At 34.6% G+C, this 25953-nt stretch overlaps 1 protein-coding gene across 2 annotated transcripts; it reads left to right on the forward strand.

The window, feature by feature from the left end:
* The first annotated feature begins 1052 nt into the window (after positions 1 to 1052).
* Positions 1053 to 25953, forward strand: LOC127877112 (beta-hexosaminidase subunit beta-like). 2 transcript variants are annotated; one of them, XM_052422765.1, is made up of 12 exons: positions 1053 to 1557; positions 11732 to 11847; positions 12445 to 12555; positions 14716 to 14817; positions 15124 to 15229; positions 17170 to 17374; positions 17885 to 17971; positions 20158 to 20230; positions 22121 to 22292; positions 23220 to 23310; positions 24079 to 24183; positions 25392 to 25953. In XM_052422765.1, exons 1-12 carry the CDS (start codon positions 1125 to 1127, stop codon positions 25456 to 25458), a joined length of 1668 nt encoding a protein of 555 aa, XP_052278725.1. In that variant the 5' UTR covers positions 1053 to 1124; the 3' UTR covers positions 25459 to 25953. The 2 variants fall into 2 exon arrangements, with proteins under 2 accessions (XP_052278725.1, XP_052278726.1); XM_052422766.1 differs by lacking the exons at positions 1053 to 1557; positions 11732 to 11847 and adding an exon at positions 12000 to 12080.

Raw genomic sequence — 25953 nt, forward strand, 5'->3', positions numbered from 1 at the left:
ATCTTGATATTCGAAAATGCGTTTCTTGTATTCAGATCTATAGATTCTTCAACGCTTATCTTGTGTTTAGATCTTAATAAAAGACTGTAATCGTTTCTAGTGTTGAGGTACGAATGTAGTCGAATTTTTTTTTCTAGTAATGCCATCTGTACAGATGAACAATCGTTCTGTTTGTTTCGAGCTTTTTGATTGAGGAATCTGATTCTTTAAAAAGCCTTTCTTCTGCTAGAGAGATGTAATGAGTCTGCAAATCGTTTGTTGAATTCTATAAAATATATTAAAATGCATTTCTTATGTCGACATGTTTTAAGTCAGAGGCGCGTTTAAAAAAAAAGACATGTAAAGATGGAAATAGGCTCAAAGTCTCAGCTCAAATTAGCGCTTCTTTGAGAAAATACGAAAACCATGAGTAGTGCTGCACTTTATTGAGTCTGAACATGATCTGGGATATACATATACTCGAATAATTGGATACTAATTTTGGTAAACGGTTGAAACGGGGGATATCTACAGTCATTAACCAACCGTTTACAATCTAAACATTTAAGAGTATTAGGTGAGAAAAAAGTACAACAACAATTGAAATAGATAGTGTATTTATAGCATATTTTATTATGAAATAGAATCGATTTGTAAATCTTTTACTTTAGAAAAAAAATTCTTCTGTTTTGTCCACAACAAATTTATCAGTTAATCGACGGCATTCAGCTCCAACATATTGGAGTGAGAGGGCAAAATATAAAATGCAATAAATTTAGTGATTGTTAGAATACGGATAATATACACTATTTGTGGTAATATATATATATATATAGACTGGATCATAAGACATTGAAAACATGGAAAAAGTCGGATGCTTTGTGAAATGTGGATAGGTAGGGGCGCAATCCAAAAATATAATTATATGTATATCATTTGACGATTTTGAGGTCTCGCGCCTCCAACGAAAATCTGATCAATTTGCTGTGACCTTAGTTCATTTTTTTATCGTAGCTACTTATTCTATCACGGACAAGAGATAAACTGATTGTGGAGATGGCCTATTTGATCGGAGTGTTCTGTTTGGTGGCTTTTGCTCCTTTATCACGTGCGCAATCATGTGATGTGTAAAGGTTTCGTTCAAAATGGCGACTGCAAACCTAGTTTTGTTTATTTTCTGCATGGTTTTAATTTTGTTTTTAACAGTTGTGCAATCAAAGGATGGGTATAAACTGTTCAAGGCTTCTTTGCCTAAATCTCAAGGCATGCCTTGGCCGCTCCCTTTTCAAATGACATTGTCAGAAGATCAACTATTAATTGACACAGACCGGTTCGTCTTCAATTTGGACCAGAGATGTGACATCCTCACGATAGCGTTTCAGCGATACATGGATATTATTTTTGGTGCAGTTAAGAATAGAGTATCACAAACAAAGAGCGATTCAAACAGAACTTCAGTGTTTGAGTTTGCCATTACGCGGCCACTACGGGATGATGATGTTGTTACAGCTCTGCACGTTGATGTTAAGGGACAATGTATGGATGATGCATACCCCAGTCTCAAGTCGGATGAATCTTGTAAGAAAAACTTCCAGATCCTAGATAGTAACATTTTTTATGTTTTTATTTATGGTTTTGTGATTTATTTTTTGTAACTAATGTGTAACCATAAACGAAATCACGAATGCCTTTTAAAGGGACAGTCAACCAGATCGACGAAAAAAAGAAAAGTTCTAAAATACCGTCATTAAATCGAGATTATACGATTTTTATAGGTGTTAAATTGTAATATATTGATAAAAATCTGTTACAATATCACAAAATAGGCAAGAAGAATTATACATTGAAGACAAATTTCATAAAATGCAGCAAAGGCAAATTAGCGCCCCGAGCCGATTGTGACAAAGATATTTCGTACATATTTTCCTACTATAACCGAATCATTCGTCTTTTTATTAGGATCGAAGTAAGTGTTTGTATGTCCTATGAATATATATCGTTGCAGGAAATCAAAATGATCCGTAAAACTAAATTTAGATTCACATCGTACATGCATGATGTACATGCTGGCAAATTCGACTGTACAGACTATGGAAGCATATTTGTGCCACTACTTACTAGATGAAATAACGTGAAAATAATTGCGGATTTCGCGGAAAAAAACGACTTTTTTCTCGATAACAGATAAATTTTCACGAAAATAAAATAAATAATGTTAACACGAAATTTTCCCTGTTAGTGCTCTAAACTGCCACCACATAAAGATAAATTAAAGTTTTCACGAAAATAAGTCACTTTTCTCGAAAACAGATAACTTTTTATGAAACCTTGGAAATAATACATTTTCACGAAAAGAGTAAAATAACGGAGGACTTTTCTTGGAAACTTTTCACGAAACATTAAAAAATTCGCGAAAGTTGCCAGATCTAAAAATAGATGCACTTCAGAGCCTTTCACGTGCCAGCATATATGTTCATGTATACTTGTGTACTGTTGGATTGTGTTTTATAATTGCTATGTTTTTACAATTCTTATAGAGCACTTATTAAACCAGGATATTTTAAGTGTGGATATTAATTTGTTCAAATTTGAATATTGATTTCAAATTTCTTAATGTTAGATTGACATAACATGTGTACATATTTGGATATTTTTATATATAACATAGTTTGTTAATTTTTTCCAGATTTCATTTCTTACACAAGAATATGATACAGTTTTTGGTTTCCGAAGCATAACTTTGTCATTTCTCAAGCAAATTTTAATTAAATTGGCTCAGATGTTCCCCATTATTTGATGAGTCGCACATAACAACCATGTCCCATTCTTCAAGGTCAAGGTCACACTAATAGGTAAAATGTCGATATATGACTTTATGATACAATGTTTTGTGTACGAAACATAACATCTTCGTTTATCAAGCAAATTTCATTGATCTTGGAACAAATGTTCCCCATCATTTGCCTATGTTTCGCGCTTAACACCAAGGTCAAGGTCACACTTATAGGTCAAATGTCCATATATGACATTATGATAGTGTTTCGTGTCCGGAGCATAACTTCGCCATTTATCAAGCGAATTTCATTTAGTATGGCACAAATGTCCCCTATAATTAAACGATGTGTCACGCTCAACACCCAAGGCATTATCTCCAAGATCAAGGTCACACTTATAGGTCAAATGTCTATATATGACAATATGATACAATTTTTTTATGTCCAAATCATAACTTCGTCATTTATTAAGCGAATTTTAATTAACTTGGCACATATGTTACCCATCATTTGACAATGAGTAACGCTTAACACCTAGGTCCCTTCCTCCAAGGTCAAGGTCACACTTATAGGTCAAATGTCTATATATTATGACAAAAGGATACAAGGTTTTGTGTCCTGAGCCTAATTTCGTCATTTATCAAGCAAATTTCATTTAACTTGGCACAAATGTTTCCCATCATTAGATTATAATATTATGTTGCTTTTAACACCCAGGTCCCTACCTCCAAGATCAAGGTCACTCTTATATGTCAAATGTCCATATATGAAAATATGGTACAATGTTTCGTGTCTGGAGCATAACTTCGTCATTTATCAAGCGCATTTCCTTTAACTTGGTTCTAATGTTCCCCATCATTAGACTATGTGTCGCTCTTAACACCCAGGTCCCTACCTCCAAGGTCAAGGTCACTCTTATAGGTAAAATGTCCATATGTTATTATATGGTACAATGTTTCGTGTCCGGAGCATACCTTTGTCATTTATTAAGCGCATTTCATTTAACTTGGTACTAATGCTCCCCATCATTAGACGATGTGTCGCGTTAAACACCCAGGTACCTACCTATAATGTCAAGGTCACACTTATAGGTCAAATCTCCACATATGATACAGTTTCATGTCTCATTCGTGTCTGGAGCATAACTTCGTCATCTTTCAAGTGAATTTCATTTAACTCGGCACAAATGTTCATCATCATTGTCCAATGTGTCATGCTTAACAGCCAGGTCTCTACCACCAAGGTCAAGGTCACACTAAGACTTACAGGTTAACTCTCTATTTATGGTACAATACTTCATGTCCTGCCTGCGTCCGTAGCACAATTTCGTCCGCGGAGTTCTTGTATTTGTTTTTTTTTTCTTATTTTCTTAACTTTTTGATAACATTGATTTCACATTGATTGCTATGTTGTGGTATGACAAAAAGTCTGTCTTATTTTAAATAAATCAATATTAATTTTATTTGCCCTTGCTTGACTTAATCATGTTAATGTGTTGTAGCTCTACTTTTCGACGCATGTTGAGTTATTGTTGTCAGACCATTGTAGTTGAGGACATCAGTCTTGTTTAAGTGTGTGACTGGTGTCCATTTTTCAACAACTATCAAAGGTTTTCACCTCTAACTTTGAACACTTGCAGCCAGTTGTGTAAACTTTGATAAAAGTTATCATTGGTTATCTTTTTCAATATCTCTGGTTTTGGATAATTTAATTTGGATTCCAATTGTATAAAACGATTAACGAGACCATCACATGCTTTGGATATTGTTTTTTTGTTGTTATTAAAGTTAACCAAGATCTTAACCAATTTGGACAAATTTAAGCAGTGGACAAAGATAACCGGCGGATAAGATATCCAAGTTGTATACAATGGGCTGTTGTTAACTATCAAAAGGAGAACACAAACTTGCAAGACAGATACTCAAAAAAAAAAATTGGCAGAATTATGCCCCATGTTCAACGTATATTTTTTCACTTACATTTTCATTTTATAATAATAATCTAGCACTGCCTTGAGAAAAGTCGTGTGTGTGGATGTCGAACGGTTCTTGTTTAAATATCATCTTGATTACCATCAAACAAATTCAACTAATACAGCCACCCCTGACTTACCTTTGCACTTTCACATACTCGGTGTAGTTGTACCTTAACAAATAGATAGTTGTACATAACTTTTGATGTATTTATCCATATATACTGGTGTGTTTGAGGTATATTACTCAAAGGTCAAGGTCACATGTAGACTACTGCACAATGAAAATTAGTTCGGATATGAAACACTCTTATTGTATGGCATAAAACTGCTATTCTCACCCCACATTGGCGGAACAAGGCAAGACGAGAAGTGCCTTATGACAACCCCTGCATTCAAGGTAACACGAGAAAATGACACCTGACAGCCCTCTGACACGACACAATGATATCAAATTTGACAGTAGTAATGAGACAGTTTCTCTCGTTTATCTTTAGTCTTTACAGAACCGTCTCAAGGCACACCTTGTGTTGCCTTGTTCATACCGTATGCCCAAAAAATGTATAACTATTTGACAGTATAAGGGCGATTGCCACACATGGGAAGAACAGAAGCATTCCACCGTTCATATGAAATTTGGAAATGTTACGCAAACAGTGCAGTGATCCAGAAATTATATTTCCAGACACTCTACCCTTCGTGTAACACTACTTCCCCTGTGACGGTATTGATTCCATATACAACGTAACCTGGTTTGTGTGGGTTTTTTTTATTTCAGGGTGTTCATAACACATTAAGCTAGCATTTTGGCCACATATTTAAATGATATTTTAAAGCGAAACTGACAAAATATGTATTGTTTTATTGACACATAATCATACATGGCAATGACAGCGCATACAAAGCCAACAGCTTGTTTAAAACTGGTACTTGCTCTGCTTTCAGACACAACTATATATATTAATTGACATTTTGTCAACCAATGCACAAGTTAGCCAGCTTGTAAGGAAGTATCATTAAGTTCATTTTTGTTTCATTTCCGTGTTAAACGAGGCGTTCAATGTACATGGTTATTGCAGCAAAAAGCTCTGTTTCCTCTTCTCTGTTTCTAGGTGGGTATTGAAGATTCAAATCTCCGACAGCTGCTCTTGCAATTGTCAGGAACTCTGTGATACACCAAGTTCTGGAGGGCGTTGAGAATACTCCCGTTCCACATAATTTAATTCCCTATTGTCAACCAGTGGTATTTTACAATCTCTTGCACCATATACTTCTGGCTGAAAGAACAACACCTCAGGTTTTCCTGCAGAACATGAAATTCGGTTATTTCGACGAACACGATGAGTATTCCAAATATTGCAAACTTCATTCAGGTCTTTGCTAATGACAAGAAGAAAACAGTATCTAATGCATTCTAAGTGCACACTATCAGATGTGTCCAATAATCCGAAATCACTCATATCTTTAAAATGGTTCATCTAGACATTTCCACACATTTCTCTAAGACTTCGCCAAAACCTCTCAATTCTGACATTTCTGTTAGATGAAACATAGACGAAGCTTAATTCCCGTACAGAAATGAAAAGGTAGCGGCTGACTAGCCGCTAGGCAGCGGCTACCTAGCCGCAACCTAAAAAGGTAGCCGAAACGGGTATCCTGGAGGTAGCGAAAGTCAGCCAATAGCGGCTAGGTTGCGGCTGAGTAGCCAAAACCTATAGCCGGTACTGGCTACCATAGCCGCTAGCGGCTACTGTAGCCAAAAGGTAGCCAGAACACGTGAAATATTTTTATTAATTTGACATATTGTCAGCCGCTAGCGGAAACTGTAGACAAAAAATTAGCCGAAAACAAAAATTTGGTACAATAACCTAATTTAAATGAACAAATTGTCAGCCTGTAGCGGAAACTGTAGCCAAAAAGTAGCCGAAAATCAAACTTGTGTAAAATAATTATATTAAATTAACAAAGAGTCAGACACTGGTGGCAACTGCAGTTAAGAAGTAGTAGTGACACTGCATTATAAATCTATTTACACTTATTTTTAATTCAATCCATTAATTGGTCTTATTTTGTTGCAAATTTTTCTCCTTTTTATTATAATATTTCATTATTACAAACTGACTGTAAGATTTTATAAATAACAAGACTTGGTTGTTTTCATCATTTTACAGGTTTCCTTTAAAAATCCACACACAATTATTTTAATTTTATTTTTTATCATCATTATTTTTTATATTCTGGAAAAAAGACATGACGTCAAAATATATTCTATGGTGACAGAAAAAGACCAAGAGCCATAATTATGCCAGAAATTTGTACAACTAAAATTCCTTTCTTCATAACTATCTACACATCAAGATTGTTAAGATTTCATAACTTTGATTGAGATTTATCAGGTAGTTAAAGGGGAATAAAAACAAAGAAGTTTGGAACTAAATATATAGTGGAATACCAGACAAAAGGCTTTAATTCTGCCAAAAGTGTAGCCGATGTACGTTTCTTTATAATCATCTACACATTGAGGACATTCAACTATGAACGTTTTAGCAAGATCCACCCAGTCATTAAAACGGAATTAAAACAACAGCTTCAAAGAACTCTGCCTTATATATTGGAAAAACAGACAAAGGACCATAACTCTGCCAAAAGTAGTCACAGCCTAAAATGCTTTCTTTATGATCCTCTAAAAATTCATTGTAACTACAACCAGTGGGCATCAAACGTTTAACGAACTTTGCTAAAACGTTATATTTAGGTCGCAATGTCGGCAACCATTACGGAAGGTTGCTATAACGTTGAATACAAAACATTACCAGGGGTGGTATTCCAGAAACATATTAAGTCATTTCTTAAATATTTTCACTTAAGTTAAAAATTACAATGTTTTGTATTTCTTTACTCTATAAAGACATGCATGTTTTTTTGGTATGCCTCAAATAACTTTGACATAATGATGTTATTTTTATGTAATTTTCGATGCCTTGCTATTGCAGTATGAAATGAAACACTTCCCAAAAATTCCCAATTTAAGGATAAAAATAAAATTTAACTTAAGATGCTTCTGGAATACCACACCAGGACGTTTCATCATAACGTTGCAAGGACGTTTCAGAAACGCTGCATTCTGGTCGCGACATTAGTAACCACTTTCGAACGTTTCTGCAACGTTGCAAGCGAAACGTCGGTCGAACGTTTGAGAAGGATGTTGAAACAACGTTGCTTCTATGTAATTGTGCTCTCTTTTAGCGTCTGCAGTTTTTTTCTGCAGTTTTCTCCCTTGAATTCAGTATCGCCGCTAGTTTTTAGTTCGACTATTATATATGAAATAAATATATTGGAGCTATCCCACTCACCCCGGCGTCGGCGTTCGCGTTAGCGTTAGCGTGCAAATGTTAAAGTTTGCGTACCACCCCAAATATTTCCTATGTCCTTTGACATATTGCTTTTATATTTTGCATACTTCTTCACCAACATGACCCCAATCTATAAACAAGAGTAGACAACTGTATCAAGCATTTTGACAGAAGTATTACCCCTTTTATACTTAGAATATACATGCTATTGATAAATCTATGTTAAAGTTTGCGTACCACCTCAAATATTTTCTATGTCCTTTGACATATTGCTTTCATATTTTACATTATCTTTACCAACATGATCCCAATTTATAAACAAGAGCAGACAACTGTATCAAGCATTTTGACAGAATTATGACCCCTTTTATACTTAGATAATTGACCATTCTGCTTAAATTGCCATAACTTCTTTATTCATGATCACATTTGATTCATACTTTGACAAAACAACACTTACCTGATATACCACAATGCACTCCACCCAAACCATCCCCCATGCCCAACCCCAGTATCCTCCCCGAAAAAAAATATAGCAGCTCTTGTTTCCCTTGAATTCAGTATCGCCGCTAGGTGGAACGTATACTCTTATTTTCTAATAATTATTTCGCTTGTAGGATAAAATAAACATTGGTTAACTATCGATCTGTGAATTTTTAAAGACAGAATATTAAAATGAAATGAAAAATTCAGTTCTTCAATGTATAATTTTTCTTGCCTATTTTGTGTTATTGTAACATATTTGTATCAATATATTACAATTTAATACACATACTAATTAAAGATGCTTAGGATGAACTTTTACTCAAAATCGCTGGATAAAATAATTTTTTTAAGTTTAAGTTGACAAAATTTGCCCAAACTTTTAACTGACACGGTGGTGTAGTGGATGGGGTGTCCGCCTAGCGATCGGGAGTTGGTGGGTTCGATCCTACTCGGGGAGCGTTCTCATTATCTCATCCATAGACACTTAATACTCGCCCTTCTCAGGAAACGGACTCGAAAGAGCGATTGGCAGTGACAATGTATTTTGTTTTTACATAAATATATGTAAAATCTATTAAATTATTGCAACAATAAAAAGTAGCCAGAAAAGATAGTCGCTACTAGGTAGCCAGAAAACAGTAGCCGCTACGTAGCCGGAACAGGAAGCCGAAAGGTAGCCAGAAAAGGTAGCCGCTACTAAGTAGCCAGAAAACTAATTTGCATGCGAAATACTACCCAGCCGCTACTCAGCCGCAACAGGTAGCGGCTGAGTAGCCGCTAGGTGGCAGCTAGGTAGCCGCTATAGGTAGCCAGAGGCCTTATATTTCTGTACGAGTTAGGATCCCCTGGTACTGATCTGCGTCTGTCCATCGAAATGCCATTTGCACATCACGGAAAATAGAATGCTCTGTACCGCGGTCACCGTAAACCCGAACTGGAATGCCATTACTTTCCCTAATGTAGTCTAAATACAAGCTAGATGTGTACATCGGCTTTTTGTTAGAATCACAACATTTCAGCCACAACACTCTACGGGAAAATCTATCCACAGCTCCATGGATTGACAAACCGTATGGCTTCAATGTGTCCCAGCCATCTAAATGGATTGCAAAATTGGGACCATTGTTTATATAATTCTCCGCCTTAACCTTCCCGCCTGCCTTAATGCAACACATTGTGGATCAATGAGTCCTAAAATTAGACGAACAATCTCAAATGTAGCTGCAAGTCCATGATTAATCAGGAGTCTTTGGTGCATTTGCCGGTAACCGGCATTTTCACCGGAAGCTGATAACTCATGCAATATTCATTGAATAATTTCTTCGAGACTGTGCTGACTTTAGCCTCTAGACAGGTGGTAACGTCTCAAGACTCGGAAAATTGATCGTTGGCTTGTTATTTTTCCATGTCGTATGGCCATAACTCCAAGAATTGCACGTATAGAATAACTTCTCTGACGATACAAAACAATAAGCTGTGATGATGACATACCCTGAAGATCGGCGTCTTGAATATTGTGTTAGGGCATGATCTGGAATACCATAAAGAAAATTAGAGATCTATTATTCAAATAAAAAATCCAAAGGTCTAACAAGTGGCTGTTCAAAGGGGTACATTGGTACTGTGCCTTTTTCGACCTTTGAACTCTAAATGTGACACTGACACGGTATAGACTGTTGCATTAATGAATACAGAAAAATCGCACATCCATTTCTCACCCGGTAATTTCCATTTATGTGTCGGAAAATAAATATGTAAAAACAGATACATGTATTTTCGTCAACAAAGATGCATTTACATTTAAAATATAACAATAAAAGGAAACTTACTACTTGCTATAGTATGCACGTACACTCCAGTTCTTGGTCTGTAAGATAAAGACAATGTTCACCGATTGAAGAGCATCTATTTTTATATAACTGGCATCTTTCGCGAATTTATATTCATAATTTCATGAAGTTATCTGATTTCGAGAAAAGTTATTTGTTTTCGCGAAATCTTCCATTATTTTCATGAAAATTTATCTGTATGTGTGGCAGTTTAGAGCACTAACATGCATACATTCGTGTTAACATAATATATTTATTTCCGTGAAAATGTATCTGTTTTCGCGAAAAGAATGTCTTTTTCGCGAAATCCTCCATCATTTTCATGTTATTTTAAGTTTTTAAGTGGCGGCACAAATATGCTTCCATAACAGACATTTTCGATTTCAGAAGTTAATTATCTGGCTTATTTCGCATTTTTCGACACATTTTCTTCTTAACTTTTATTTTAATTTATATTGAAATATATGTACAATAAGTTTTTTTACACATTTTATATAAATTCATAAATATTTGACAAAATCGTATAATCTCGCTTTAAATGCTTTATATTGATAAATTTAAACGTTGGATCTAAAAATATCCAGTAAAAAATAAAGAATTACATTTAAAAAATGTAACCCTCAACAGGGCTCGAACCACTGACCCCTGCAGTCCTGGATTTAAAAAAATAATTGAATTACCGAATATACTGAAAATATAAAAACTTAACAACATGTTTAAAGCCATGTAATATACCAGTCGTGATATTTTAATCAATATAAACTAACAATTGTAAAAAAATACGGTATTTTAGAACTTTTCTTTTTTCGTGATATATAGCAATCTGGTTGACCATCTCTTTAATTGTTTTCCTTAATCATGTGTGGTATTTCTGCCTATTAGTTACAACACTACCGAGCCATAGCGCTAAGCTTGAACTTTGCCTTAGCAGAGGGGGTAAGCACGTGATAATCCAAGATGGCGACGAGTAAGAACGTGATTAGCGTTTATCTTGCATTAATATTCGCTCTATATATTGACTTTACAAGCTTCGAAATTTCTTAGAGGGATCACAAAATTACAACTCCCGCTAAGAAAATTCGTGGTGAGTGAAGTCGAGTTATAGAGCAAATATTCATACGAGATCAACGCTTTTCACTTTCACTTAAAACATGTTATGCATTGTTTAACTTCAAATTTGTAAAATACTTTTTAAAGTTTTTTTTTGTTCAACGAATATAATCAACATTTAATTTACAATTAGTAACATTCTATGGAAATAATATAGGTATTGTGTGAATTTGTGTAATATATTCTTGCTTGAAGATGACAATGTATATTGTATTTTCCAAATTTCAGACAATTTGAAGATAAATCCAAATGGCTTCGCGACTTTGGATGCAAATGAAGTATGGGGAGCATTGAGAGGTCTTGAAACTTTTAGTCAGCTCATCTACACAAATAATGGTGGTGTTGTAAGTGTTTTATATTTGCAGTCATTCAAAGCCTCCGTCCAGAAATGCTTTTAAGACAATTTAAACTTTGCAGAAATTATTCTAATGGACGTCTTTCCTACAAATCGTCTTGAAACTGGATTTGCTTTTAATAAATCATATAGCTTCTATAAATGCGATAGCGTGCTAGTGATGCAAAAGGGGTATTTCATCCCACGAGCGTTCGAACAAAAAGTAATTCCAAAGACAATAATGTAAGTAAAATTAAGATCGTTTTGTTGTATTATAGGTATGCCGTTTTAACAGGCAATTATTTATTTTATGGTCAGGGGCTTTAATCGGACCTGCCTAGAATTGCACCTTGTTGCCCTTTTTTGTGTGTCTAAAGCAGCAAACGAACTTTAAAAACCGAAACAATTTTGTAAACAAACTGTTTGTTTGTTTAAGTATGTATGTGCTGAACGTGAGAAATGTCCATAGTTTTTATCATATGAAACCAGGTAGTAAATATTTTCTTTTGAAATGCTGACAACAGTTTGATTGATTTCATGTCTACATTCTATTGCATTGGAACAATAGAAAATGTTACACCAATTGAATGAATGATCCGTATTTTAGTTGGTCATTAACGTGACATCAATCACAGACAAACCACGATTTCAACATCGAGGTATCCTACTGGATACATCCACGCATTTCCTGTCAGTAAATGCGCTCAAGAAAAATTTGGTAAGTATTTACTTTTCATTATTTTTTTAATAAGACTATCATCACTTTCACAAAATAAAAAGACACTACTGGTATAAACAGGAACCAACATGAAACGTGTAAAATAACATTTAGACTGATATGAGCCTGTAAATTGACTTCATGTTTTAATATACTTAAAAGTATGTTTGTACGCAAAAACAGTTTCTGTGTTTGCACTGTTGAAAAGAATTCATATGCAAGGTCTCGTTCTTTAGCATCATTTTACAATCCGGCGGAATAGCCGAGAGGGCTAATGTGTTTTTACTTCAGACTAACTCCAGGACTCCGGGGGTCACTGGTTCGAGCCCTGATACCGGCTACTTTTTTTCCTTTTTTAAATTTTATTCTTGATTTTTTACTGGAGCTTTCAAGATCTGATGTTTACATTTATCATTATAAAGCATTAAATGACAAACTTCAATTTTGCCAAAATCTGTGAAAAGGCCACTTTATTCGGGTCTGATCGTTTACGAGTAGGTCACGCGAGTTGTGTATCGTGTTATTTCTTAATATTCGACCCAACACTTGTAAAAATATTATGTACATTTCCAGAAAGCAAATTAATTTCTGCGTTGAATAAGACCAAGTTCATGGAAATCGCTGCCCAATGGGTGAAGTTATGGCTGTTCAAAGCGATGCACCCTGTTTTCGGGTGATTTTGAGTTGAATACCTTGTTATATTTATATTTGATAGTGCATTTTTTCAGGGAAGTTGACTTTTCTTTATTATTTAATTATTTTGCATTGAAAATGATGTTTTACTACTTAATATCATAGCCACACGATAATCACCTTTGGTCTGACATACTGTTGAAAACGTCGACAAATCCACCAAACAATCAAATATAGCTTGTTGTTTAACTTTGTTTATTCATTTTTTTTTATTGTCCAATATAAATATGATGACGACGGGTAGTATAAGTAGTACTTGTAAACAAATATACGTCGATCTACATGAACATATAGAATACTCGTTTGTTTGTTATTGGCTTAACCAACTCAGGTTGAGACTTGACATTATTTTCAGTCAAAAAGTCATTATTCCTAAGTAAACGAAAGAAACACGAAACATCATTTTACCATCCGCACAACATAAATGTAATTGGGGGGGGGGGGGGGGTGTACGTTTTTCAGGTTGTCCTACTTGCTTTCCGTCTGGCCGTCTGTTTTGTTTGTATTCGTATCATATCTCAAAAACGGGTCGAGTACTCCCGTGAATACTTAAGCTTAACATACGCGGCAACAGTAGTTAACAGGTGCAATAACTTTTTCTCCCATTTTAAGAGTTATTTCTTTCAGGTACAAAATATATTTAACTTGTGTCCGGGTGGAAATTTTAAAACACTTTAAAAGTTATCAAACTTGAAAGGTTTATTAAAGAAAGAGGACACACGAGCAACAATTCTTACTTCTTAACATTCATTGCCGTTCGTGTTTTTTTCTTCTAAAAGTTAGTTTCGAGCATATCTTTAAAACAAAAATAATGTAATTGAAACTTAATTGGTCGTTAGAATTTAATTTGCTGAGTCTTAACTCTTTTTTCGTAATAAGAGTTATTAAGTTTGCTAACTTTATTTTGTACATTTTGTTCGTTGCATATGTCGATACCTATTCAAGGTTTTAATCAAACTTCGTCGATAGAACCATCTTTGAGGTGGGAAGGAGATTTAATTAAACAAGATAAATAACTCCAGCCTGTATTGAAATTTCAAAGGTAGTTCGATCTTATTATATTCATGCACTTTTCTTAGGAACACTATTTCTGTTTTAAACTTTTTAAGAGTTATTGTCGCGTGTAAATGTTTATATTAATGCTATTAACAAAATGTTCCTAATAAAGATTGATGTAAGTTGAGGTGGTAAAAATTCAGGAAGACGCAAAAAAGTAAAGGGATTCTTGAAAAGTGCAATTTGAAGAATATTCTTTATTCTTGGTCTTAAGTCTGCAAATTGTTTGGTTTATACGGGCCTAGTTTCTACTTACTGGCCCTATATCACATCCTTCAGGTCACAGGGTATGATGCATTTTACTTACCGAGTGCCATTCTTTCCAGTAATAATTATGATTCTGAAGTATCAGAAAAAGGTGATTAATTGACAAATAAGCAAAGATATGTAAAACAAACGTACTATTTTCAGGATCTAATGGCCATGAACAAGTTCAATGTCTTTCACTGGCACATTGTGGACGACCAGTCATTCCCATACGAGAGCTACACATTTCCAGCAATGTGCGAAAAGGTGAATATTAAAAACTTACACTTGTCTGTGTTGCGTTTTTGCAAAGTATTATGATATGATATGATATGATATGATACATAGGTCTAATGGCAAACTTAAGCATACACGAGCATAATTAATATATAATTTACAAGTTACCTATATTAAACTATGTGAATATGTTTGGTAAGGAGACAATATGTTTTTTTATGTCAGTTTGAATCATGTGAGAAATGTAAAGCAGGTTTTATCCCATTAACATGCATATACAATTGTTTCAGTAACTTTAAAACATTTAGCATTGAACGGACCAATTATCTCTTTTAGAGTGCCTACACAATGGAAGATATTTATTCACAAAAAGATATCGCAGATCTTATTGAGTATGCCACATTACGAGGAATTCGTATCATTCCTGAATTTGATTCACCAGGTATTGTTTTAAACTCGTTTGTTCACCGAATAGTCGGAGCAAAACGTCTCATCTAAATGTCGGCGTCCGCGTTATGCTCTGGTTAAGATAAACATGCAACATCGTCATATCGATATTTTCACTACATGTATTACAACGAAACGTTACACATGTGTTTGGGGTCATCGTGTGAGGTCACTGATCAAGGTGCACAGCTCTGATCTGCAATTTAGGAGAGCAATGTCCCTTTTATATACTTAGACATTCGGCTGAGGTTAACGTGAAACAATTACAAATATTGAAATGCAACTTTCCATATATGTTCCGGATCAGCATGACCACTCTCTGACCAAGACCTGTAACTGTGACCAGCTTTTGAGAGTAATTTATCAGGAATATGCACGCATTTGGTATAAGAAATTCCGGTTCAGATGTACGTGCAATTCATGGAATTCACGAAACAGTGTGCATGCAAAAAGTACACATCTTTTTATCAACTACAGGTTTCAATAAAAACTGTCCATTTCATTACACTTATCATACAAGGAAGAAGAAAAAAGAAGAATTCCCACTGAGGTTGTTTAGTTCTGTTGGAGGTATTGTTGCTAAGAACAGAAACATATAATCTGAGCAATAGCTTGGTTTTGAACAGAGATATTTCTACAATTGTGTGTGGAGGTTGCATATATGCAATCGTGTCTTGCAAAATTAATAAAATGGAAATTAATCGATATATTAATGTTCAAGTATGTATGTGTGGTCAATATATTAGTTGACATACACAAATGTACTGTAATTTCAAACCGTAATGTATTCGAGCGCGCTGTCCTGAGACGGCTCTAGTTTTATTTTTGTACATGTCATTTCCACGAGTTATTTTCTGTAAACATGCTTGCTGAAGTGTATCTGTAATGGACAGTTAATGGAGGATTCATACTGTCCTTTCAAACTGTTTTTGAATCTAACAGGTTTAAATGTTTGCTGCTTTAAAGCGATTTTTACAGTTACACATAGGTATTCTAATATTTGTAGTAAAGTAAATTTTATTGATAATGATTGCTGTAATTACATCGTTTATTTTATTATATGTTTATTGTTTGGAAATCAGATGCTATATAGACTTCAGTTTAAATTTCACCGTATACCCACTTGTCATGTGTGGCTGCCATTAAAATTTTAGACCCTTTTGTTAATGGCTTTTGATAAAAACAGGTCCAGAGAGCAATATTACACAAGAAAATAATGGCAGACTGTTTTTGTGCTTCGCTAAAAGTGATGATTTTAGGGACTGGATTTTGACAAAATAATTAATCCGCACGTGAACTTTAGAAAGTTAATATTTTAGTTCATAACTGCCGTTACGTTCCTTGTAAAAAAAGGAGAACATACTTCAACTTGCGTTGCGCGTTTCCAAAAATTATATAGCTTCTTGATGTATTTGTCAAACATATTGACACGCATATGCAATTTTCTGTTGACATTTTTTAACTTTCTAGTTTTGAGACTAACGTGGAATGTTTGGGCATTCGTGTCCTGCGGACACATTTTTACCTCATCTTGGCTTTGATCAAACTTTTGTGTAACGATAAGGTCTCAGTTATTCGTCAGATATTAGTCCGACCACCATCATATTTGGCGATGCCGGTAACAACAGCAAAATAAAAATTTGTTATGGGACAGTTTTGTATGATATATAAGTCAGCTGTTAGATCTTGCCTCAGTCATTGCCTGTACCTATTTGCTCTCTAGATTCCCATTTTATTATAAATGCAATGTCCAAATAATATTTCAAGAGTTGAACTTTTATTTAAACCGTAGGGTAAAATTATTGCCAGGTCTTGTACTGATTTACTCATTTACCCAGGTAAAGTAGGACTAGGTTTTACCGCCATGATATGACTTAAATAAGCATAATGTTGAATTTGACAAAGCATTTTAACGACAAACAAAAACGTTTCTAGGTCACTCTCTGTCCTGGGGTCCGCCTTTTCCCGGATTGTTGACAAAGTGTTACTCAGCCGGGAAGTGGGACGGTAGTTATGGGCCTATCGACCCGTCCTCAAACACAACATATCCCTTCCTGACCCAATTCTTCGCCGAGATCTCGCAAGTTTTTGAGGATCAGTTCATCCACCTTGGTGGGGACGAAGTTTCCTTCGACTGCTGGTAAAATTAAGTGGACATAAATTTAATTGTAAATTAACGAAAAACTGTTCATTATTATGTCCCTATCATCTCGATGCGAAATGGATATATTCTGCCTGTAATGCCATCTTATCCAGAGTACCGTAGATGGCCATTTTGTCTAGATCTAAAACCGGTAACAACAACCCCTTGCTTCTTACACAGTTTCATTTAAAACTGGCACATACTAATACGTACCTTTGGCTATGACCACACAACAATGTCCCTCTAGATTTAATATTAAAATGTATGCACACTAATGCAATTTATATTAATGCTTTTGATATAAAATGATGCAGTCTTGAATCGCATTTATAAATATTCAGAAGATACAGTCATTTATCGCTTAACAACCAATATCGCCAATATAACCAATGCACATAGTAAAATCTTGAAATGGAACTTCATGCGCACACTAGATGAGCATACTAATGGTTTATCCTTTCATGGTTTATTTCTATGATGGTTTATCCTTTCAAGGTTTATTTCTAGGAAGAGCAATCCTGATGTGAATGCATTTATGACACGAATGGGCTTTCCTAATGACTATTCCAAGCTGGAGGAGTATTACATGACCAAGTAAGTTCGGAACTTGCAGTGGTGTATTTTCCTTGGGCACTATAACTCAGTACATATGTAACATAACGCACATTTGTGGCATTATTGAATTAATATAATAATTGAAATGTGTACCAAATTTCATACAATCTTAAATAGGCAGTCTCCTAGATCAACATTTCAGTAGTCTCCGGGTATCAAACGTCAATAAGTACCGGGCACGAATATTTGCTTACCTTAGGTGTCAATCTTTGGTCAATGTATTTTTTATGTGTCCGTTGCATACGTCATATTTATGTTACAGACACGTGACTCTACAAACGGCCAATCAGAATTGCACAAGTTTAATCAACTTTACTTTGCAGACACTTGACTTAACAAACGAGCAATCAGAATCGCACAAGTTAAATCAACTTCTGTTTTTTGTTAGTAAATAGTCAGTCTTAGGAGCTCAGCCGAACATAGAAGGCGCATTATTGCTTGCTGTTGCGGGCGGGGGCCCGTTACGGGTCTTCGCACTTGAATTCGAAAAACATTTGAAAACGTGCTGTGTTAAGAAGCAGAAATAAAACGCACAGAAATCAGAATTGGCTTTTTCTACGTGTATCGTGTATCGATGATTATGTGACGCAAATTTTGTTACCAAATATGTAAATTTGTAATTATTGGTAGTAAAAAGGTAATATTTAAGCAATACTATTTTATATATATTATATTGACTAAAATGTTGTGTGAAGACCTTATCCTTGATCATTACGTTTGGGTTATGTTTGTGCACTTTAAACACGAGCAATCATGGTTTTTGTCCTTACACGAAAGCAAAGGTATCACATGGTTATTTACAATTTATCATCAAGTGTTTTCTCAGATCCTAGATTAAGCATCATAAAATATTACATTCAATCAGCCCAACGCAATTCTTTTTTATGTTTGGTTAACGAGAATTGTAGGTGCAGATTTGGCAATAGAAAGATGAAATACAAATACATATACAATTAAAACTGTCCAAATATTATTTCTAAAATTTGATTTGATAATCTTAAAGGGACTTTTTCACAGAAATTGGCATGTTTCGAAATTTGTAAATTTTTTTTATAAATTGATAATTGTGAACATCTGAACTAAAATCTCCAGTGAAAAACAATAAGACGATTTAAGAAATATTTTTTTATCCACACCTGGGCTCGAACGTCTGATCCTTGGAGTAGAAAGCTCTTAAACAACTCGATCACCCGTGCTTTTATAGTTAATGATGTATTTTATACGTTTTATATGCACTCCAAGTAGTGTCTGAATATAACGATAAAAACAGAACTCTCCAAACTATTTACTCGTTTCTCGTTTGTAACGCTTTATAAATTTTAGGTTTTGAAATCGTCTAAAGATGCACATTATTGGTAATTTTGGGCATGAGACATGTTCAGTATAATTGTTTCCTTTGTTTTCTCGCAAATAACATGAATCAAGCGAAAATTTGCAAATCTGAAACATTTCTTTTTCAAATTTGTCATTTTACCAAACCTTGAACAGGTTCCTTTAAAATGCAACGGCATTTTTTTAAATTTTACAAAGCAAATGACTTTCCTGTTAAATGGACACAAACAACTTTATCAACATACTTGTTGAAATAGTATGTTATACAATGATCTTATTATATTATCGTTATTGCTTTAATTGCCATTTGCATAAATGCAAATGATAACATTTTAAAGCAGTCCAAGATCACAAACCTTCACAAATATAAATTGTATACAGACATTATCTATAAGAGTAGCCTTCACATTTACAACGAAGTTTGTAGAGTTATAAATAATCATGTGGCAAATGGCCGATGACTCCTTAAGTGTTTAATGGATGCGTTCATGTTCTGTGAATATGTAGGAATAACGAAACTTTGTCACATTGATCACAAGAGAAAATCCTTAATCACTTGTCTTTATGTAAGTTACAAATTGCCAATATAATACTGGACCATTCATATGAAACAATTTACAACAGAAAAAAATGATTAAAGCTGGGGTAATCGAGTTGGAAGAGCCAAAGCAAATTAATAGAGACTCTAACCCGGTTCAATGACACGCCGAACTTCGCGCTTATAACACACAACAATAATGCCAGCGGAAAAGCAAAGAGCATTAAAGAAAATCGAGGTTGGGCTATAACGGTTAGATTGTTAGTTGCTAATCCTTTAGGTGTTTTGTTTATAGGTTGCACACGATTGTCGACTCTGTAAAGCGCAACTCTATCATCTGGCAGGAGGTGTTCGATAATAATGTCACAGTAAGTACCATAACACACTTTTCTGCATGTACCGATACGACAAACACTCAACTGCTTAAGGTTGTAGCTACTTAATAACCACGTACGTTGTATTTAATGCGTTCCAATTATAGCTGACTATCCATTGTGTGTTGTTTTCATTAAAAATCGGGTCCGGTTATCTGCCCTATTTCCAATGGAAAAAAGTATATAGATTTATTTTTTATTAGATCGCAATATTTTGTTAATCTCCCTCCCATCCATATTAGTTCAACCGTAGTAAATATAATACTGAAAAAACTTGTATTCTCATCTTTGAAGCATTTTTTAGCAAAACAACAACAACACTTAATTTCCCAATTTTAGTCAAAACGCCGCAAATTTTCCCAATTAAAAGGGACCCTGCCCCATTATCAAAATGGTGAAAAAAAAACACACTGTTATCACTAATTAATTGTTTGTGAACATGTGCAGATCTTTTGTTTTTACCGAGTGATAAAAATTAGTTGACCTCTTTGTCAATCAGATATTTTCTTGAACAAAAGAAAACGTTCATAAAACGTGCAATCACACTGTATATAAATAATATTTTATACAGTCATGTGCAAATAACACCATGGTAATGTCAAAAGGGAAGGGGACAACGACAACGGGCGAGGGATGGTATTGTAATAACCCAGGGTTATCTTCCCTATACCAGGCATCGGTCGTTGTCGTTGTCCGCTTCCCATGTCAAGATGCTTGTTAATTCAAGAGTTTCATGTCGGTACGCTGTTTGTGTTGAGGTAATTTATTTCCATGTTTACTTTTTTACACGTGTTACGATTGTTACATTTTCACCGCTCACCGAATAGAATCAACGTTAAGATTATAAATAACGTGCGGGTTTTGACACGTACTTCGATTTATAAATGTACGATATGTTATTTATGTTCGATAAAATGTTCGACAATATACGTCAATATACGGAGAGAAAACGATACGTTTCAAACGAAATCGATATTACCCGATACTGCAAGATTCCATAAGTCTTCAATCCTGGGGGTTTGATATTTTACCAAAGGAAATAATTAATGAAGTTAAATATATTTGCAAATTATCATTGGCCGACGTCGATTTAAAAGGTCCGAAGTTTTGAGTCGTTGTATGATCTGGTACATTTCGTTAGTGTATGTTTTTTTCTCAATTGTATATGCCCGTTTCAAAAACGGCGTTGTTATGTGAACATTTGAGAGGGCAGTTGGTTTTACGGGTGGGAAGGACTTTTTGGACATATTTTCAAAGATCTTGGCAGAATTGGAGACTGAGCTTTGCCACAAGATCAAAACCACTAGGGCCAAGGTGTAAGATCGACCCCAAACGATCGAGCATAACGTTTTCAAACATGGAATGAATAAAATAAGGTATTAGTGATAAGCGCGATTGGCTAGATTTCCGCTTTCAAGACCAAAGACAATTGGCACAATCATGGTCACAATTAACAACATAATATCTAATATAACACATTTATCCTAATCATTTTCCTTTGAGCAACATTTCGTCCCGGATGGTTAGAATTTGAAACATCCTTGTAAAAGCAGAGACGTAGATAACATCTAACCAACGTCTCTGGTAGAAGTGATAAACATGATAAGATGAAGTGTTCGTGCATGAACTAGATGTATAGGTTCCAAGTCAAGATCACAATTCAAAGTCAGGGTCGAATATCAAACTTTTGAAAATATAAGATTCTTTACATCAAAAAATGATTTATTGATGGGCGCTTTTGTGTGAATATGGTACGCTTGTTAAGAAATGATACCACACGTTAAGTCATTCTTTTTACCTTGTCACTCATCGCCAGATAAACGCAAGTACATGGGCTCCTGACATGACTCTATCCGAAGAATACATTTCAATTGTTGATGGTAGGTAGCAGCCAACACGTGGGTGGAAGTATGGAAGGGCGATTACCAGAAGGAGATGGCGGCGGTGACAGCGCGGGGATACAAGGCGCTGCTTGCCTCACCCTGGTACCTTGACCTCATATCATACGGCAGGGACTGGTTGAAATATTACCTCGCTGATCCACAGGACTTTAACGGTGCGTACCCAGAGCTGGTGGGAGTAAAGGTCTTCAGGAAACTTTAAGCCTAAGTTGAAATTAATGAAAATATTTATATTCACTATACCTTATTGAACATGGGCTCCTCAGCTTATTCATTTTACAAACTTCTATAAAATGACTTATTCCGATTCAAAGAAGACAAGCGTTTTCCACACTTGAATTTTTACGTATATGATGTTTCCAAACATTAAATCAGAAATATAACATATCAATAACTAAAATTTTGAAGTTTTAATAAAGTCATTAATTAATTTACATTTTAATAATGCACCGAGTTCTTCTAATTTCAATTGTTTTATTGATGGCTTTTTATATTTTCAAAAACTAAGAGTAATTTAGAACTTTTGTAATTAAATTATTGCTTGCCACGCAGGTCATTATGAGCTTCGTATCAAATTTAATATTATAACAGTTACATAAAAAAGGTGTGCCTATGAAAACTGTCTTGTGTTATGGTATCAGTAGTATCATTGTAAAATAGTTGTGATGGAAATCGATTCATTGATAAAAAATACTTTGCTATTTTTTATAATTCTTGTTGAATTGTAGAAATTATGTTAGTCGTGAGTTTCGGACGATAATACGAAGACATTGTATTTTTTTTTAAATAATTATTTCATCAAACCTTATTGCTTCTGGCGAAATACAAACACGTGGAAATGTGTTTTCATGTTTGTCTTCATTAAGAGGGAAATATTATAAAAAAGAACAATCTAAATTAATTACAATCAGTTGAAATGGTGTATTCAACAAAAACGGGTACTGTTCTATATCACAGGCATCTATGGTAACTTAATATCATTCAGTGTTTGCCTTTCATTCATTATTCTCCATGACGATGAGCGTAGCTCGATAACAAAAACAGGGCTCCAAGAAATGAAGCTGTGTTATTCTCTACCACAGGCACACAAGCTCAGTATGACCTGGTTATGGGCGGAGAGGCCTGTCTGTGGGGTGAATATGTGGATGATACAAATGTGCTGTCTAGACTCTGGTAAGTGTGTGTCTGTGTGGGTGAACATTTGGATGATACCAATGTCCTATAAAGACTCTGGTAAGTTCACAAACGTCCATGCTCAGTGCCCCACACAATCCTGAGTTTTGTTCCCTAACACTTAACCAATTTAGATATCAACTTAAATACTTTTTAAAACGTTTGTTGAGCTAATAGCCATCTTTTTTCTACATCTTTATAATTGAAACACACAATATTTCATCAACACGTAGTGTAGATTAACACGATACAATGTTCATGCGAAGTGATATATTTATTTCTGAGCTATGTGTCATTGAACCTAACGATGGGCAGTGCTGCTATGAAGGTGACAAATCGATGCGCGGCAAAGTTTAGTAACGTATTTTACATTAATCAAGTTGCTGCATTTTTTATCAGGACTTAATACAGTTATTGTCCCCTACCGGTGAAACCGAAACCGGAGGGGACTTATGGTTTGCGCTCTGTCTGTTAGTCTCTCTGTCAGTCCGACACACTTTTCTGGATCATTCGATACATTTTAAAGTTCTTCATATTTTTACATGAAACTTGAAACGTGGATGGATGGCAATATAGAGATTGTGCACGTCATTTCATTTTGTTACTACGTCAAGCATTCTGGTTGCTATGGCAACAAATATATAAAAATTAAAAAACTATGACAATGGTGGAGTTTCACCGGTAGGGGACCATATTGCTTGGCAATCTCTTGTTAAACTTGTATTGCAAGTAAATATTAATTTAAAAAAACAACGTCCTTCGGTACAGGCCCAGAGCATCCCCCGTCGCAGAACGGCTCTGGAGCCCTATCGGGACAGTTGACATCCAATCAGCTGAGATGAGGCTTGATGAACACCGCTGCAGGATGGTCAAGTAAGTGGAACTTTCCGTTCACACATGTATTTCAGATTCATTGTGTCGAGCATGTACAAACATATTTATGTGTGCGACACTGTTATTCTAGCCATCCCATGTGTTGATTTATTGTGTTTTTATTCTGTTTTTTTTTAAGTACACAAAATAGTATGGCGAAAAAAAAACCCGATTTACATCAAATTGCGCAATGACAATAAGCAAAAAGACCGTAATTGTATTGTGCTTTATATTTATATACTGCTGAAATAAAACAAAGTGTATATATATAATATAACGATATTCATTCAATAGCATTCATCCTACACATATCGCAATCATCAAATAATTTCTTCTAGCCGGAGAATATTTAATATTCATTAAAGGGGCCTTTTCACAGATTTTGGCATGTTTTGAAGTTTGTCATTAAATGCTTTATATTGATAAATGTAAACATTCAATTTTAAAAGCTCCAGTAAAAAATCAAAAATAAATATTAAAAAAGAGAAAAAAAGTAGCCCGCACCAGGGCTCGAACCAGTGAACCCCGGAATCCTGAAGTAAAAACGCATTAGCCAACTGAGCTATCCTGCCAAGCATACAGATGCGTATTTTATACTTTATATAAGCAATCTTCGTAGTTTCACAAATTTAAACGACAACAACAGAACTCTCCGAATTATTCAATCGTTTCGCACTGCAACGCTTGATAATTTTTAGGTTTTTAAATCGTCAAAACATGCATATAATGGCTATGTTATACCATGGCAAATGTTCAGTTATACCGTTTCCTCACAAATATCGTAACTAAACCGAAAATTTGCGAATCTGAGACAACTTTTTTCAATTTTGTCAATTTACCACACCGTGAAAAGATCCCTTTAACACTATTCATGCAATATTGCCTATCAGTAGCACATTTATTTAACAAAATACAGAGGTGGGAAAGAAACAACTACAACATGCACATGTTTTCAAATTAATTTTGCCTGAGGGCTATAATTTCATCCCTTGAAAGCTATTATGTATACAATATATCTACAAAGAAGACTAAAAAGCTCTCCCAGCTGCTAAAAATGAATTATTTCTGACCTTGTTTAAAAAAAGATGAATATTCTATAAATAAATCTTTGATTATTTTTTCTGGTAATGCTGTAGTTTTTACTGCGCATTTACGAACTTCTGTGAATTTTTTGTCGAAAGCGCTACCTATCTGTGTATTTATTTTAGGCGTGGATACCCAGCTCAACCATTCAATGGCCCTGGTTTCTGTCCAGAAGAGTTCGTTGACAAATAAAATTTGAAAATGTGATGACACTTTGTCCAGCCAATAACGAATGAAGTGTAAGATTAGAACTGTATTTCGTACGTAAATATGTGTTTTTATATATTCCAGTTTGTTTGGAAATATATTGTTTGTTTTTATTGATTTATAAGCAATAAAAAAAAATTATAAACATATTTTAATATTTCAAATAAATCAGATTAAATTGAGAGTAAATTGCTCCCTCCTTAACATGTTTTGTGTCATAAAAAATATAGTGGGCTTAAGCTGTAAGTAAATATTTGATAAAAGCGATATGTTCAAGTATTCATCAATAAATGCAATATAACACAGTAATATCGTACAAATTGATTTCATAAAGTAACCCTATGTAATCGGTTGCCTTCATTATATATGAATAATAGAAGCCTTGAAGATTTAACACCTAATGACTATGTTTTAGAAAGTGACAGAATATCTACACAATACATGTCTTTATATGTGAATAAACAACACTAAAAAAACACA

Source organism: Dreissena polymorpha, chromosome 4 (genome assembly GCF_020536995.1).
Source record: "Dreissena polymorpha isolate Duluth1 chromosome 4, UMN_Dpol_1.0, whole genome shotgun sequence".
Classification (NCBI taxonomy): domain Eukaryota; kingdom Metazoa; phylum Mollusca; class Bivalvia; order Myida; family Dreissenidae; genus Dreissena; species Dreissena polymorpha.

Bases quoted from the DNA above. Each gene is read 5' to 3' on its own strand.
- LOC127877112 (XM_052422765.1), top strand. From the start codon at position 1,125: ATGGCGACTGCAAACCTAGTTTTGTTTATTTTCTGCATGGTTTTAATT. The intron at 11,848-12,444 runs GTAAGTGTTTTA...TCCGTATTTTAG, and splicing joins ACACAAATAATGGTGGTGTT to TTGGTCATTAACGTGACATC. The intron at 20,231-22,120 runs GTAAGTACCATA...TGTTGATGGTAG, and splicing joins TGTTCGATAATAATGTCACA to GTAGCAGCCAACACGTGGGT.